At 52.3% G+C, this 17,481-nt stretch overlaps 1 protein-coding gene across 7 annotated transcripts in view; it reads left to right on the forward strand.

Annotated features, from left to right (window-relative positions):
* Positions 1–11,745, forward strand: part of BIN1 (bridging integrator 1) — a 150,380-nt gene extending 138,635 nt beyond the window's left edge. For all 7 annotated transcript variants that reach the window (XM_034786371.1, XM_034786372.1, XM_034786375.1 and 4 more), the window contains 4 exons: positions 3,332–3,466; positions 4,379–4,489; positions 6,255–6,356; positions 10,695–11,745. In XM_034786371.1, coding sequence (XP_034642262.1) covers positions 3,332–3,466; positions 4,379–4,489; positions 6,255–6,356; positions 10,695–10,802 — 456 coding nt within the window. In that variant the 3' untranslated portion in view covers positions 10,803–11,745. The remainder of the gene's footprint in view (positions 1–3,331; positions 3,467–4,378; positions 4,490–6,254; positions 6,357–10,694) is intronic.
* Positions 11,746–17,481: the final 5,736 nt, after the last annotated feature.

Here is a 17,481-nt window from a genome sequence, read left to right on the forward strand (position 1 = left end):
ACACCCCATTGCTTTGTGTCATCTGCAAATATGATCAGTATGCTCTCTATTCCTACATCCAGGTAATTAATAACGATGTTAACCAACACTAGACCCAGGACAGATCCCTGTGGAAACCCACTTGAGACCTGCCAATCCGTCATCATTCCATTAATAGTTACTCTTTGTTTGTGGTTGTTTAACAAATTATGTGTCCACTTAATGGTACGTCCAACAAGCCTACATTTCTCCAGCTTATTTATCAGAATGTCATGTAGGACTGTGTCAAAAGCCTTGCTGAAGTCCACGTATATTATGTCCACCACATTACCCCCTATCCGCAAACCAGTTACCCTGTCAAAGAAGGCGATCAGGCTGGTTTGGCATGATTTGTTCTTAGTAAATCCACACTGGCAGCTAGTGATTACCTCTTCATCCTCCAGGTATTTACAATTAAATGTTTTATACATTGCTCTAGTAGCTGCCCAGGTATCGAAGCCAGGCTGACTGGTCTGTAGATGGGCACTGTGTTAGCTCTTCTCCAGTCTTCCAGGACCTCTCCTGTCATCCATAAGTTTGTAAATATTATTGCCAGTGGCTCTGAGATTTCTTCAGCTAATTCCTTCAGCACCCTGGGGTGAATAGCATCAGGCCCTGCTGATTTGAATTCATTCAGATTGGTCAAAAGATCTCGGATGTGTTCTTTTACTTATCCTGATCTGCATCCCTTCCCCTTTATTGTCTATGGTAAGTTCGCTAGTCATCTGGTCACATGGTATTTTTTTTGTTTGAAGACTGAAGCAAAGTAGGCATTGAGCAGCTCTGCCTTCCTATCATCTTCCGTTACCAGCTCACCTTCTCCATTGAGCAATTGACCCAAACCATCCCTGATCTTTCTTTTTGTCTGACATATTGAAGAACCCGTCTTGTTGTCGCCAACGTTTCTTGCCAGCTCTAACTCATTCTTTGCCTGGGCTTTCCGGATTTTGTCCCTAGACGCTCATGCTATTCCCATGTATAGTTCCTTGGTGACATGCCCCTCCTTCCATTTCCTGTATGTATCCCTTTGGGTTTTTAGATAGCTTAAAAGCTCCCTGTGCAGCCACCTTGGCCTCCTGTGGTTCTTCTGATCCTTCCTCTGTATCGGAATAGCTTGATGTTGAGCTTCTAGTATTACATCTTCTGAGAACCGCCAGCCCCCTTTTGACTCCTTTTCTTCCTAATTGGTCTTCCCATGGGACCTTGCCTACTATTTCTCTGAGTCATTTGAGATCTACTTTTCTGAAGTCCTGTGTTCTTGTTTTGCTGTTCTCGTGTCCTCCTTTCCTTAGGCTCTTGAATTCTATCCAATCATGATCACTTCCTCCCAAGTTCCCGACCACCTTCACGTTCACAACGAATTCATCCCCGTTGGTCAAAACCAGATCCAAAATGGACGACCCCCGAGTTGTTTCTTCAACTTTCTGAATCAGAAAGTTGTCCCCTACACAGAGCTTGCAGGACATACTATGCTTTGCTGCATTAGTCTTCCAACAGATATCAAGGAAGTTAAAATCCCCCATTAATACTAGCTCAGGTGTGTTAGCTAATCTTGTTAATTGCTTATAGAATGACTTATCCACTTCTCATAGACTCATAGACTCATAGACTTTAAGGTCAGAAGGGACCATTATGATCATCTGGTCTGACCCCCTGCATGCTGCAGGCCATAAAACCGTCCCTACCCCTTCCCTNTTCACGTTCACAACGAATTCATCCCCGTTGGTCAAAACCAGATCCAAAATGGACGACCCCCGAGTTGTTTCTTCAACTTTCTAAATCAGAAAGTTGTCCCCTACACAGAGCTTGCAGGACATACTATGCTTTGCTGCATTAGTCTTCCAACAGATATCAAGGAAGTTAAAATCCCCCATTAATACTAGCTCAGGTGTGCTAGCTAATCTTGTTAATTGCTTATAGAATGACTTATCCACTTCTCCTCTTCCTGATTTGATGGTCTATAATAGACCCCTACCATAACATCACTACTGACCTTTTTCCCTTTTTATCGTCACCCAGAGACTCTCAGTAGGTCTGTCGCTCACTTCTCGAAGCAAGTATATACATTCTTGACATACAGTGCAACGCCTCCTCTTTTCTCCCCCATACCTCTCCCACTGGAACAAGCTATATCCCTTAATGCTGGTACTGCAATCATGGGAGTTATCTCACCGACTTTCTGTAATGCCAATTAAGTCATCATTTTCTTCATACACCATGACTTCAGTTCATCCTGCTTCTTCCCCAAACTCCCTGCATTTGTGTACAGGCCTGGAAGATATTTTGCAGACTGCCCTGTTGGTTTTTTTTTTTTTTTAGGCCCTTCTCCAGAAATTTGCCCCTTTCCCTTGTCTTCGTTACTTGAGCCTAGATGCGCATTGGCTGGATTTTTGTCACCATTCCCCCATAAGACCTACTTTAAAGCTCTCCTTATCAGGTTAGCCAGATGATGTCCAGAGATGCTCTTCCCAGTACTTGCTGGAGGGAGCCCATCCCAGCACAAAGAACAGGAGTACTTGTGGAACCTTAGAGATTAACAAATTTATTAGAGCATAAGTTTTCATGGGCTAAAGCCCACTTCTTCGGATGCATAGTCCACGAAAGCTTATGCTCTAATAAATTTGTTAGTCTCTAAGGTGCCACAAGTACTCCTCATTCTTTTTGCGGATACAGACTAACACGGCTGCTACTCTGAAACCTGTCATCCCAGCACAATAATTCTCCTTCCTGGAACCATCAGCTGGTTGTCAAAGACGCCAAAGCCCTGTCACTGACACCACACATTTACTTCCACGATTCCGTTATAATTCCATAGAGATCTGTACCTGTTCTATATAGAGTGGATCAGAGTTTGCTCTTGGTTACACCTGGGTGAATTGGGGTAGCCGCAGTGACTGCAATGGAGCTCCTTTACTGGAGTAACTGAGAACAGTATTTGGCCCAGCAAATGAGAGCGTCAGGTCAGCTGGGCGTACCTCATGTGGTTGTCTCCTTTCCTGTGGCCGCATGCAGTCAAATAGTTCATTCTGCACTCGGGTAAAACTCCCATTAATTTCACTTGGCGCTTTACCTGAGGCTGGATGGAGCGGGAACTACAGGCTAGCTAGACTGTGGAGAGGCAGGCAAACATAGGAGCAAGAATCATTTTCTTAATTGCCAGGAGATGGCAGCGGTGGACAGCGTCCATCTCCTTGATCTGGCTAGCTGTGATCTCTGCCTGGAGAGTGTAATCTTTAAATTGATCTCTTTTCCCATGCACAGACTCTCTCTCTAATGAGTGTAACTCTCTCCCCGGATGCCTCTTGTGTTGCAGCCAGCAGAAACCGCTCCTGCCAGTGCCGAGCCAGCTGGGAATGAAGCACCTCCTGCTAGTGCCGAAGCATCTGGGACAGAAGCCGCAGCTGGAGCTGAAGCACCTAAACCAGAAACTGACTCAGGATCTGCTCCTGTAAGAACGTAGGGAAGGTGGGGTCCCGTCCTCTCCCACCCCGCTCTCGATTTGCGGGGGCAGCTGGGATGGAAAGAGGGCTGTGGAATGATCAGGCGTGGAAGCTGCCCTTGTGACTGGCATGCTCACGTTGTGTCCCTGTTCACAGGCCAGACATGCACTGGGTTTGTCTTGCGCGCTCGAGCCAAGGCCTTCGGGAGCAGATGAGGAACCTTCCTTCTCCCTCAGCCCCCTAACCCGCCCATGCCCCAAAGCTAAGCCAGTAGGAGTTGTGATAAACTTGTTTGGGGGGGACTGGTGTCCCCCGCCCACCTTTTGCTTCACACCCACTGACCTCCATCCCGCCCGAATCCCCGGACCTCTAACTCTTGCTGTGACCTCGAGCAAGTTGCTTCTCCTCACTGCCTCCATTTCCCAGTCTGTAAGAGGGGCGTTAGGCCACTGGCCCACTCCACAGGGGTACTGCGAGGAGTGAGGAAACGTAAATGTCCCAGCAGCGTGGCACCGCTGCGTGTGTATTTCACTGCTGTGAGCGTGATGGGGCTCCCTAAATGTTCAGTATCGCAGCGCAGATACGAAATTCCCCGGAGAAGACAAAAATGTCCACATTGTCCCCCAAAAGGTAATCAAACCACCTTCATCGCCCAGCCTAAGTTCCTTACAAGCCCGGATCCCTCGATAGTATCTGCCCCCTTCTCTGCTTTCCCTTTTGCTCCAGTCGGGGCTGTAAGCTGACGTGGCCGAGCATGCTTGGAAACCCCACTGGCAATCAAGGGGCTTGGGATCCGGAGCAGGCTGGGGCTGGATTTAGTGGGTCTCTGCAGCGGGGGAGCAGTTCGGACGCTCCTTTCTCAGTGTGGCTTTGTTCCCTTTCTCCCCTTCTCTTCCCCGCCTGCCCCCCACCCCACCCAGAGTTCCCTGCCTGCTGTTGTCGTGGAGACGTTCCCAGCCACCGTCAACGGCACCGAGGAGGGCAGCGCCCCCTCTGAAAGGGCCGACATGCCCCCGGGTTTCCTGTTTAAGGTAAGCGCGTGCGGGGTGGGGGCTGATCCATCCCTGCGACCCACGTGCAGGAGGGGTTACACCCAGTGCTGTGACACCAATGGCTCTGGGGCTGCTGGGGACAGTGGAATGGGAAAGCCACCAATGATGTGGGTTCCCTTAGACACCGGGCCAGATTCACTGCAGCCAGTGCAGGGGGCAACCTCTTTGGCCCCTCAGAGCTTTTGTTTTGCAGGGGGCAGGTTGGAGTCATGTCCGCCTCTCCCCATCCCAGGGGTAGGAGACGGGGAAAGCTCTAATCCCGGCAGGCTGACCCTGACGGAGCTCTGCAGGTGGGAGAGACGTTGAATCAGTGCTCGGCTACACCAGTTGGTCCTCTTGACCGGGTGCCAGTTGCCATCTGGAGACGTGTGACAGGGCCCCGTTAAAGGCAGAACTCAGGCAGATAAACCACAGTCAGGGCTGAAAGTTCAGAGCTGCGTTTCCAACACCCCAGATTTCTAGGGTCAGTCAGATCTGGGGGTTTGGGGATTGTGATAAGAGTGAGCAGTGAAATAAGGCCCCAGATCGCAGCCGCTCCCGCGTTTGATGGTGCTAGGATCTGGTTCAGCCCCAAATTGTGGGGTGACTTCTGACCTGCAGGCATTTTCTGTGCCCTAGGCTAAGGCGGGTGTCAGAAACTCACAGCCTCTCTTTAAAGGGGATCTGTGCCCTTTAGAGGTAAGAATAGGGTGACCATATTTCCCAAAGGGAAAATGGGACACCCCGTGGGTTAGTCCAAGGCCTTCCCACCCCCCACGGGCTGGCCCCAGCTGTTCGCCCAAGGCGCTCCCCCCAGACTGTCACCGGCCCTCCACTCGAAGCTGTTGCTGATCACTTGAACGCTGCTGACCCCCACTTGAGGTGGTCACTACTCACTGGTCATTTGAACCCTGCCGGCCTCCAGTCAGGCTGTCACTGGTCACTCGAACCCTGCAGGCCCCCCACACGAGGCTGTCGCTGATCACTCAAGCCCTGCTGACCGGGTTGCTGGAACCCTGCCCTGCCACCTCCTCCCCACCCCCCGCCCCCACTCAAGATTGTCGCTGGTTGCTGGAACCCTGCCGGTCCCCTATGCACTGAAACCCTTCCCCTCCCACTCTCCAAGCCAGTTCCCCCTCCCCCCACCCGGGCTGGCATCTCCACTCTCCCACCCACTCGTTCCTCCCCACAGCACCCCACTTTTTTGACAAAAGTTTATCCCATGTGCTCTTGCCAATTTGATCACTCGGCAAGAACAAACAAGACAAATGCCCTCTTTTTCCAAAAAAAGTCGGGACGTCTGGGACAGGGCTTAAAAAAGGGGCTGTCCTGGCCCAAATGAGACCTATGGTCACCCTAGGTAAGAACAGCTATTGTGGACTCCAATGCCATGACTCCCTTGGCCCAAGTCACTTGTTTGCCTTAAACAGCGAACTCAGCCTGGGTCTAGAAGCAGAAGCCTGTCTACACCAGAGCAGCTGGGTCTGAGCAGTTGATTTCTGGGGGAGTTGTAAGTGATAGAGAAACAGAGATGAGAGGGACAAAGGCCCAGATCCTCAAAGGGACATAGTGCCGAACTCCCTTGAAATCAATGGGGATTGGGCACCTCCATTACTTTGAGGATCTGGTCTGAAATGGCTGGGATAAAACTAGCTCGAAGAAACGGGAATCGTAGAGATCTGAAAATTCTGCACAAGGTTCCGCGTGCCTCGTCCCGCCTTTGGAGAGCTGGGCGGGTCCTCATCGGAGTTCTCGTCTCTCATAGGTTCAGGCCATGCATGACTATGTGGCCACGGACAGCGACGAGCTGCCGCTGAAGGCTGGGGACGTGGTGCTGGTGATTCCGTTCGACAACCCGGATGAGCAGGTGAGGGCGGGGAGGAAGAAGGCTGGGTGGGGATGGGACTGATTGCTTCTCCTCCCCTCACTGGCTGGGGTCTGTCGCTGGCAGCTGGGTGGAGAACCGAGGGTGGGTTTTCTCCGAGAGCGAGGGTCCTGCAGAGACGTCAGCCTGGCTAAAGGCATGGAAAGTGGGGTGGGGGGGGGGACTTTACAAAAAATTATCCCTCTCCTCTTTCCTGTAACTACATCCTAAGGTAGCTAGGCCTTCCTCCTGCCAGCAGAGCAGCTGGTCAGGCCTCAGGTGGGCACCTGTCAGTGCTGCTCCTTGATCAGCCAGCAGAGGTCATTACTTGGCTAATCCAAGGCTGACCTTCATCTTCCTCCTGCTCCCAATCCCAGCTCCTAGCGTGCTGAGAATCGCAGGCTGCAATCCCGGGTACACGGATCCTCTGCTTACAGGGAATCTTCCCAGCGGGTGGAGTGGGGAGGGGAAGCTCCAGGACTTCACTCTTCGGGTGTGTCTACACTGCAGCTGGGAGGGGTCATTCCCAGCTCAATAAACGTACATGCAATAGATGGACACCGGCGAGTTAGCGCGCTAAATGGACCAGTGTGGTCATGGGGGAGTGCGGGGAGTGGTGGGCAAGCCACGTGAGTATGAACCGAGGAGCCCGGACGGTATTGCACCCAGGGCAACGCTGCTAAGTTTAGCTCACTAACTCCATCACAGCGAGTGTGTATACATGGCGTCACGCCTCCCAGCTACAGCGTAGATACACCCGAAGAGTGAAATCCTACTTGGAATGGGAGTCCCTCCCAGCTACAGTGTTGCCTTCTTAGGATACGTCTACACGCTATGGACCAGGTCCTTGACTTCAGTATAGCTATGCTAGCTATACCATCAGGGATGTTTTGGTATTGCTCTAATGTCATTGCCCAGCAGATGGCAGTATAGTCTAAGGACTAGAACAAAGCTGTCATCCTTCGGCTGCAGAATCCGAGACACCGATTCTAAATCCAGACGGGACCCTTGTGATAATCTCGCCTGACTCTCCTAGGGGGAGGTTTAGACTTTCCCAGATCCAAGCCTGAGGTGAAATGAGCTGGGACTGACTTTATTTATTACAAGCCCTCCATAAAAGCACTGAGGAAATCCTCCTAGCCGGGCTGAGATTCAGGACTTCCAGTTTAGGGATGCTGCAGTTATTCTGTTAGCAGGAGAGGAGGGCAGCTGCTAGGAAAACGCAGATCTAACCTCCCTGCCCCGCAGCCCCGGTGGCTTTCGAAGCAGGTAGGAGAATTCCCTGCTCTTTAGAACAAAGCCGCGGGGCTGGATTTCCCCCATGGAGGTCTGGATTCAGCAGGGATAAAGCCGGCCCTTTGAATACCTTTTTAATGGCAGGCAGTGTGGTGCAGAGGGTCGGCAGGGTACAAACGGGGAGGCCGAAGAGGGTGGTTCTAGTCCCAGTCCCAGTTCTGCCATTGGCTTGCTGTGTTACCTGGGCAAGTCGCATCCCTGCCTAGAAAATGGGGATAATGCTGCATATAGACCTGTCTGTAAAGCACTCGGAGTTTTACAGCTGCTCCCTGCAGTGTGAGAGAGTCTTGGGAGGAGCTCAAATGGGCCATTTCTGCTGGCTATGGTATCCTCTTCTGGCTGGGACTTGCCTGCCTCTAGCAGCTTCCAGAATGGAAACCCTGATCCTATGGAGGGTGATAGGGAGATTCCCTTCTAGCTGTGGTGGCAGGAGAGGGCGCGTGTGGCGCAGAGTTTCTCTATGCCCTATACGTGCACTTGAGCCGGATGCAGCTTTGAGAGCCACAGTGCTGGGATCGTCCAGGCTGCCGCCAGCCAGGCGTGGAGTGCTGCCGCCTCCTCACAATAGCTTCCAGAGCATCCTCTGCTCCAGCTCACCTGTGGCAAGGCCCCGCCCTGTCAAACGTGCCTCTCAAAGAGCGCGCTTGGCGCACGTGAGCGGAGAAAGCTTGGAAAACCAGGCAATTCATGTATTGAATTGTGTCTAACCGTCTGCAGCCTCAGTGCTCAAATGCAGCAGCCAGGAAGCTAATGCCATGTCTGCAGCGCCTAGACCCAGGGACCCCGCCCCGGGAAATTGGGTGCAGTAGAGGGGTGGGAGACGCGCCGCTTGTGCCTCTGCGCATCACCAACGCGGACCAGCGGCTGGATGGTACCTAGCGCTCGCCTCACTGGGCGTTGCAGGAAAGCCCCCCGGGCTTGCTTCTTCCCACCCAGCCATTTGTCTGCCTAAGTTATGGCACATGGAAGCGATAAAGTCTCACCGACCCTCCACCCTCCAGTCCGCAGCTCCGCCGAATTGGGCACGTGGGTTTGAGTCGTGTACGGTTCCCAGGACGCCCCCTCAACGCACGAGGCCAAGCCTGCCGGGGGTAAATCAGCCTGCGGCATCGGCACTGCCAGCGGGGAGCTGCCAGGCTGAGGACGCTGGGCGTTTTGTTCCAGTGGCGGCGATATTAAAATATTCAGAGAGCAGGAGAGGAAAGCAAAAGGGTAAAAACCCTAAGGAGAAGCTGCTGCTCGCTCCCTGAGAGAGGCAGGCAGCACAGAGCATGGGGTGGGGGGCTGCCATATGGGCAGCTCTCTTCTGTGTTTTTATATAGCTGCCTTGGTTGTCCTCCATTGACTCCTGCCAGCTCCAGTAATGCAAAGTAATCAGAGCCAACATCTGAATTCACCGCCACCGCTGGCTGGGGCGGCCGGTCGCTGAGCATTCTGTCCCAGCTGCTTAGTGAGCTTAGCCCAGGGGCGGGCAATCATTTTCGCGGGGGGGGCACCCCACAAATTTTGGTAAGTCGGCACGGCTGCACATTTCTACTATATTAATGAAGGGGATGCGGTGTCAGGGAGGGAGTTTGGGTGCAGGAGGGAGCTCCGGGCTGGTGCAGAGTGTTGGGGTGCAGGAGAGGGTGAGGAGTGTGGGCTCTGGGAGGGAGTTTGGAGGAGGGGGTTCTGACCTGGGGCAGCGGGTTGGGGTGTGGGAGGAGGTGCAGGATCTGGGAGGGAGTTTGGGTGCAGGAGGGGGTTCTGACCTGGGGCAGCGGGTTGGGGTGTGGGAGGGGGTGTGAGATGCAGGCTCTGACCGGGAGGCGCTTACCACAGGCGGCTCCCAGACGGCGGCACAGCAGGGCTCAGGCAGGCTGCCTGCGTGTCGTGGCCCCACACCACACCTGGAAACAGCTGTGGCTGGCTGCTGCTGCTGGCACATCTCTGCGTGCCCTTGCGGAGAGGGAGGCAGCGGGTCTCTGTGTGCTGCCCATGCCCGCAAGCACCACCCCTGTAGCTCCAATTGGCTGGTTTCCGGCCAATGGGAGCTGTGAGGACAGTGCTGGGGGCGAGGGCAACGCATGAAAACCACCTCTCCCCCCGCCAGGGGCATGCAGAGATGTGCTAGCAGCAGCCGGCCATAGCCACTTCTGGGCGCCCTGCTGCACCACGGGACTTTTAGCAGCCCGGAGATCGCAAGGGGGCAGAGGAGGCCGCACAGAAATGTTAGATGGGCCGGATCTGGCCCGTGGGTTGTATTTTGCCCACCCCTGAGATGCATTTAAATGAGCTGAGGGCCTAGATGGATGCCTCACCCAAAGAGGTGGACGCAGGATACAGAACAACGTGTGCAGCTGTTGTAGTAAACAGTCCTCCATGCATGTGCTGTCCGTGAGGCGAGGACATGAACCCGTAGGCTGTCTCGATGCACATGGCTAGTGCCCCCCAGAGCCTTTGCCTGCTGCTAGCTGAGAGGATGCTTCCTCGTGACAGCACCGAGCTATGCAGAGAGAACTGCATCAGGCAATAGTCTCTGCATGTCTGAGTAGCCTCCTCCCCTGAACCATCTCCTACTCCAGACACACTCCCAATCTGCAGGGAACCTCCTTGCTGAATGACCTCGGCAGAGGACAAAACGCCCAGGGGCGGGGACTGGACGCCGGCAGGACTCTGCTGGTGGCTATCCAGTTCCTCCTGATTTATAGGTTATCCATAGGTTTTAAGACCATCCAGTCTGATCTCCTCCATAACATGGGCCAGGGGATTCCATGCAGCAATTCCTACACCAAGCCCAATAACTGGTGATCCAGCAAAAGCCTTGCATATAATCACTGTACCCTGCTTGTACACGGGGTGGGAGCTTTGCCATTGCCTCCAGTGGGAGGTGGGCTTAACTGCAAAAATGAAAAGAAGCTCCTTTGTCCATCTTGTGTGGAGTCTAGTAGGGCTAGCTCAGAGCATCACTTTGCGCATCTGTTTCACCCACTCCCTTTCTGATGTCTCCCAACCTGCACTGCATAAAAAAATAATCTGGCCCTTGGTATCTGATCTCTCTGCCAGGATGAAGGATGGCTGATGGGCGTGAAAGAGGCTGACTGGCTCCAGCATAAGGAACTTGATCAAAGTCGGGGGGTTTTCCCGGAGAATTTCACAGAGCGGGTGCAGTGAGAGCCCGGAGCTGCCAGCTGATTTTTCTGCCAGAAGAAAGCAAGTTTTCCGGGAGGTGTTTTAAAAACAAAAGAAAAGAGAATTTTAAAGGAACATGAGCCTAAAAAAATGTGTCAACTTAAAGGTTGGATTCTTCTTAAAGAGCAAGATTTTAGCAGTAAAATGAATTCAAAAGTGTTATTAAAATATATACATAATAATAAGACAGGTCAAATGCCCCTTTCCCACTTTGATTTGACAGCATTTGAACTCCAAGTCTGATGCAGAAGTGGCTTAGTGTGGTACCTGTAAATGCTGTATTGGCTGAATTTTGGGGATGTCAGTCTGATACCCGAACAGGAAAGAGCCAAGGCCTAGATCTTCAAAGACTCCTAACTGCCACTGAAATCAATTGAAGTTAGGATCCTAAATACCTTTTGAGGATCTGAGCCCAGCTGTCCCATGCTCTGAGCCTAGAAGTAAAGATACCCATGGGTGGGGGGTTCAGCTGTTTTGTGCTGGCGTGGCATCCCTAAAGTTTCAGGCACTGCCCATGTTACGACCTATGATAGGCCAAACGTCCTGTTCTGCTGTTGAAAAGACCTATTTAGTGTACAGTGTTCACCAATATGATGTGTGTGCGCGTGTGTGTGTTTTGTTTTCTTCCTTTGAAGATGTAACACGAACTGTGATTTTATACGTTTAAAAGCAAACACAAAAAGTTATCAGGAAGAGCACATATCGGAGTGAAATGTGTGTAGCTGGGCTCGGTCCAAAATTCCTCCAGATCTCGGAGCTGGACGATCGCAGCAGCACACGCCGCCCCTGGAAATGTTCTTGAGGGAAAATTGGGAAACTGACAAATTAAAAAAAAAAAAAAAGAAAAAAATCTGAAACTTTGGATTTGTTTAAACTAGTTGTGAAATAATAATAATAATTAATAAAAAAGCCTGTTAATAAAGTGGAAAAGTTTAGTCACGTAGGCAGGGATGGACTTGCAATCTGGCTGTTTAGAAAGTGCAATTTTAAGGAAGGGGGTGGGGGAAAAGAAATAGTGAGACAGAATATCTGAGACATACCACTGAGAAAACAAATCTGCTTTCTGTGTTTCCGGTTGTGCGGTTATTTTTATTTTCCTTTCTTGAATTCTGCACATGAAGTATCATTAGACCTGCTTCCTCCAATCCTGTGCTGGTGAACAAGTTGAAGTCAGAGAAAAGTGAACTGTTTGACTACTTATTTAAAATTGCTGCATGACTTTATTATATTGTGACGAGTTAGAAGACGCGGGACTATCACAACGTTGACGTGGGGACGATACTCCAGGTCCTAATACTGACACTGGCCTTTCCCACAATTCTTTGCTCCTGTTTGGTTCTGGGAGTTTGAAACTCCCCTGCAGCCTGCTTGCTTAAAATAAAACAAAGTGGGTCTTACACTTGTCAGAGTCAACAGATTAGATTCCTTAGAGATCCTAAAGTCCCATGGAGGTACTTTAAATGCTACTTGAATGCTGATGCAGCTGGCAAGCAGATCTGATCTTTTGTTTTTTAAGGTCACAACCCCCTGCCCAAACTCCTCCTTCTTTTTGCCTTGACAGGGTTGGTATAGGTGCCGCTACCTCCTCCATACTTGGGACACGGTATGAAATAACACTCTTACCTAACAGAAGCTGGCTTTAGCAAAGCATGCAATACGTTGTGGCACAGTTAAACCTCCAAACCAAGCCCATCTTTCTGATCTTGCATGTATGATATGAGGGGGAAAAAACCCTCTTGTAGGTCAAAAGGTGTGTGTGTGTGTGTGTGTGTGTATATGTGTATATATATATATATATATATATACACACACACACAAAGTTAATGGTGGGCTTGTGACCTCAGTGACACTGATGTAAATTCAGGAACACTGGAGTTACCCCAGATTTACACACTAACTAACGCCAATGGAGTCACTCTGGATTCACACCGATGTAACTAAGATCAGAATCTAGCCCATGTCCTCAGATTCTCTCCATATTTTGTTATCTTGTGTGTGTGGTGGGGGGGAATTGCTGCAACGGATATTCCTTTATCCTTTTTCTCCTTCCATGCCCTCCTTCCAAAAACACAAGACTATTCAAGAGTAACTGCTCACAGCACGGCTGTACGGTGAGCCAGTTCTGTAGAATATTCTCCCATCATTTTAATCAGAGGTGCCTTGAGCATCTTAACTAGCACCCTGCCCTTTCAAAATCTCTATTTTTATGCCTTTGTAAACCCAGTGGGTCCTTCGAAGAACAATGTTAGGGAAAAAAATTATAGAGAGAGATCTATATATATAAAAAAGCGGGTTATCCTAATTAACAGCAAGCTCTTGGCTTAAATGTGCTTATTTTTATGCCGAATCCTGTGGACTATTGTTTTTTTTTTTTAAAGATGACAAGATTATAAGTACCAGAGCTATAGTTTGTCTCCCAAGTAATCGTTTTATTAGTGACGAGCACCTTAGGAAGCTGTGCCGACTTCTAATTTATTGTATATGTTTTTTTGTCATCTGCTGCGTTTGAACCAGACAGTTGTTACAAAAGAAATCCTACTAAGCCCTTTTCATTGTGTGGGGCTAACAAAGCAACCGTCCAGTACTGTATTGTCCCTGCAGAAGCGAAACTGAACCTCTGCCCAAAAGGGGATGTAGCGTTCAGCTCTGATTCATTCTGTTCCAGCGCTGCTCGAAGGGGAAAGTGCCTCTCCCTCTCTCGCCGTTTGCTCCTGAAGAAATCGGCTCAGAGCAGACAAAATGTACCACCCAGCCACTATGCCTCCCACCTAGGCCTGGAGCCTGCATTGCTCGCTCACACACACACATGCACACACACACACTCTCTCACACACACACACTCACTCACTCAGTGGGAGTATTGAGGGCATGAGGGCTGCAGGATTGGATCCATGCATTGTAAACTGCCCTGCACAAAGAGCTCCAGCATGTATTGCAGGAGGCAGGCCTCGAGCCCCTGGGCCAAAATCAGCCCTGGTATAAGCAGGTGCCACTCCGTTTATTTTACTGAAGAGACATCTGCCTTACCCCATGGCTGGAATTGAGCCTGTCAGCTGAAAAGAGCCCACAGTCCACACTAGCTTAGGACAGATCCCTGTAGAAAATGGGCCAATAAATTCCCCGACCGTGCTGGCTGCTCGAATGGGAACGTTTTAGGGACTACACATCAGATGGCCCTGGAAAAGCTGCTATTTCACTGTCTGCGAAGAGTCTGTTGGAGAGTTTTACTGAATCAACAATAAAGCATTTCTCTCCCCACCTCTCCCCCCACCCGCTGGTTTTGTCGGCTTGGTTAGAAGGGAGCTCTTGCCTTTCCGACCGCAGTTGGTCCAGTTACGTGTTCCCCTCCAGCTTGAGTGTAGCCACCTTGCCTTGTCCCGGAGGGCAGCGGTGTCACAGCCACTTGATGACGAAGAAATAAGGCGTCCTTCTCCTGTTTTTTCTTCTAGTCTCCTTAGCAGGGTCAGCAATCTGAGTTTACCACCTGGCATTCAGAGCTTAGGATGCTATGACAAGCCATAACCAGCTCCAACTCGCTCTCCGCCTTTTCTCTTGGCTAAATGCCCTGTGCATTTCTTCACTGGGCAGGCCGTCTAGCAAAGAAAAAAAGACTCCTGCAGCCAGAGCCTCAAGCACACTGTGCCAGTCTGCCCTGCTGTTTTCCCTAGCGGAAACCAAGCACCCGTCACTCAACCTGGCTTTCCAATTCAGAGCAGTGCCTTTTACGCAGGCTGTAAGTGGTGATTTTCTTTCCTCTCCCAGTTCTCAAAGGCCCCAAGCCAAAGCCTGGGGAAGTCAAGGGGCGTCTGGCCATTGACTGGAGATTTGGATCAGGGCTCGAGTGTCTGTTGTCCTGTGCGGTATCAGTTTATAGGGTGGGTTTAGTTTCAGAACATCCACTTGAATGATAAAGGCTCATATTTGAGGGGAAAGCGAGGAGGGTAAGGAAGGGGGTTGGGAGAGGCGTAGAGCATCCATCAATCATTGCAGGTTGGTGTGGTGGTAGTCTCGGCAACAGCTCTCCCGGTTCAGGGCTAAGGATGGGCAGCGTGACTTGTTGTGAAGATCCTTGAGATTAGTAACTGCTGTAGGCTCTTGCGCAGGGCAGTGTGGTCAGAGCCTCTCCTCGGCTTGGTGCTAAGGGGAATCACGGCCCTGGAGCGCTCTCTCTTTTCTTTGCGAACCAGCGGTCACTCCCCTGAGTCACTAACCTGGCTATTTTGGGCACCACACGATCCAGCCTAGAAGCTGCTCCGGCACCTTCTACAACATGCTCCGCTCCTCCTGCCGTCGGGGTGGCCTCGGCCTCAGCACCTTGCAGGCAGGACGCGCAGAACTGGGGCCCCACATGCTGCTGCTTGTAACACAAAGCCTGGTGCGGACGGTTACTGCGGCTCCTCCCTTTCTCCAAAACAGGCACGGCCAAACCCCGGGCCTTGCTGCAGAACCCAGCAGCCACCGAGCTCCATTGAGCAGCCTGCCAGCCGCTCTGCAATCGCTTGCGTATCGCGACGGGAGCCCGAGAGCTCCTGACCAGCCGTAGCTCTCAGCTGGTCAATGGCTGGTGCACGGTACCTCCTTGCTGAATTGTGCCAGAGTCACAGCGATGAAGCACATGCTTAAGTCCCATATAAGTCAAGTCAATCTTAGGCACTTGCTTAAGAACTTTGCTGGACTGGGTCCTGCCAGCCATAGTGAGCATTGACCCATTCCCCATGCATCGCTGGAGCGACACCTGGGACAGATCTGGCCCATTGGATGTAAAGTTCCCCTCCCTTTCTGTGTTACCAGGGGTGACCAGGCATTGGAGCAAAGGAGTGGACAAGAGTGGAGGAAGCCAGCAATGTTCCCCTACAGCGCAGCTGGGAATGCAGCAGAGTTGTATAGACTTAACGCCAGTGCAAAGGCCTTCTGTGCTAGAAGAGCTCCTGCATGCACCAGTGGGCCTGCTGTCCGTCACACACTGTTTAGTGCTGGTCATGGCCTAGCCCATGCTGGGGAGGAACTAGGGATCCCACCCGGCAGAGGCAGAAAGTTCCAGTTGGACCCTTCGGGCTTGTCTGCACTTGTTTGTAGCCACCAATGACGCCACGTCCGTGCAAACGCAGCCGAGTCACAGTTCACGTGGCTGCACCCTATCGGCAGGAGGGGTCTGGGCACCGGGGTAGCTACAGCGATGGCTAAAATCCCAGGGAGCAGCTACCTAACGAAGGGCCCAGAGCTGCATCTGCTGTCCAGTCCAGCCTGCCATGAACCAGGAATGGCCTCTGACTTCCCGGGCTGCTGCAGGGGCGCTCTAGGAATGCAGGCTCAGAGTGAATGTCCTGTCCCGTACACCCGTACAAAGTGAATGCAGACCGCTGCCGAGGCAGGATCCGCCACTGCCACTGGTGGTAGCATTGTGTGCTTGCTGGGCCCCGGGGTCTGTGACCACGCAAGGCCACCAGGCCCAGTCCCTCCACTGGGAGTTAGGAGCCTAAATGCCTTTGAGGAGCCAGTCCTCTGAGTCTGAACTGGGGGGAGGTTTCAGAGGGAGAGAGAATGCGCTGGGCTTGAGCTGTCCCTGGTACCTGCCCCAGTTGTCTCTGAACACGTGTCCAGTGGGAAGAGGGGCCCCTAACTCCGCTTCGGCCCAGGGAATTGCAGACAGATGACAGCCAGGGGGAGGCGCTGCTTTTCCCGGTTGCTCCCAGGCTCTGATGAACTGCGTGGGGTGATGCAGGCTGCACCTTCTCCTCAGCCTGGAGCGTGAAGCTAGAAGACACCTGAGCTCCTCTCAGGGAGCGGGCAAGATGCAATGCAATTAGATTGGACTGAGGCCAGAAAAACAAAGCAAGCTTCTTAGGGCTGGCTGGGGGAGGCGCTTCCTTGTACTGCACGCCACCCGTCCCAGAGAGCAGAGGTTCTCAATCCGGGGTCCCCTGAGGGGCCACAAGCAGGCTTCAGGTGGGTCCACCGAAATAAGCCAGAGAGCAAGGCTGGCGTTAGACTCGCGGGGGCCCAGGGCAGAAAGCCGAAGGCCGAGCCCTGCTGCCCGGGGCTGAAGCCAAAGCCCGAGGGACTTAGTTTGGCTTGGGGCCCTAGGCTTGCTACCCCCTAACGCTGGCTCCGGTTTTTAATCTACTGGCTATGCAGAAAAACAGTTACTGTGGCCCCGGGGGGGGGGGGGGGCGGGAAGTTCTTACAGCACATTGGGGAGGCCTCAAAGTTTGAGAACCCCTGCCATAGATCATTGCATTGGGGGGGAGGGGGGAGTTGACTACACCTCACCTCCTTGTGGAACATAGACAGTTCCTGAGTAACCGACCCCCTCTCCCCCTATTCTCTGGAGTGGGGAGGCAGATTTTGACAATGGGGAGGTCCGCCGGTCCCGCGGCTTCAGCGTACCCGCCGCCGAATTGCCGCCAAATCCGCGGGACCGGCAGACCTCCCGCAGGCACGCCGCCAAAGTCTGCCTGACTGCCGCCCTCGCAGGGACCCCCCCAAGGCTTGCTGCCCCAGGCACGCGCTTGGAGCGCTGGTGCCTGGAGCCGCTGCTGCATGTGTGGCTCGGAGCCTTCAATTGTAGCATTTGACCCTTTCAAAGGTCTGAGGCTCTAGTCTACTGTTTGGGGGGCTGGGGGGGGGGGGGAGGGCCGGGACACCCCAGTGGCTGAGAATG

This window comes from Trachemys scripta, chromosome 11 (assembly GCF_013100865.1).
Source record: "Trachemys scripta elegans isolate TJP31775 chromosome 11, CAS_Tse_1.0, whole genome shotgun sequence".
NCBI classification, from domain to species: Eukaryota; Metazoa; Chordata; order Testudines; family Emydidae; genus Trachemys; species Trachemys scripta.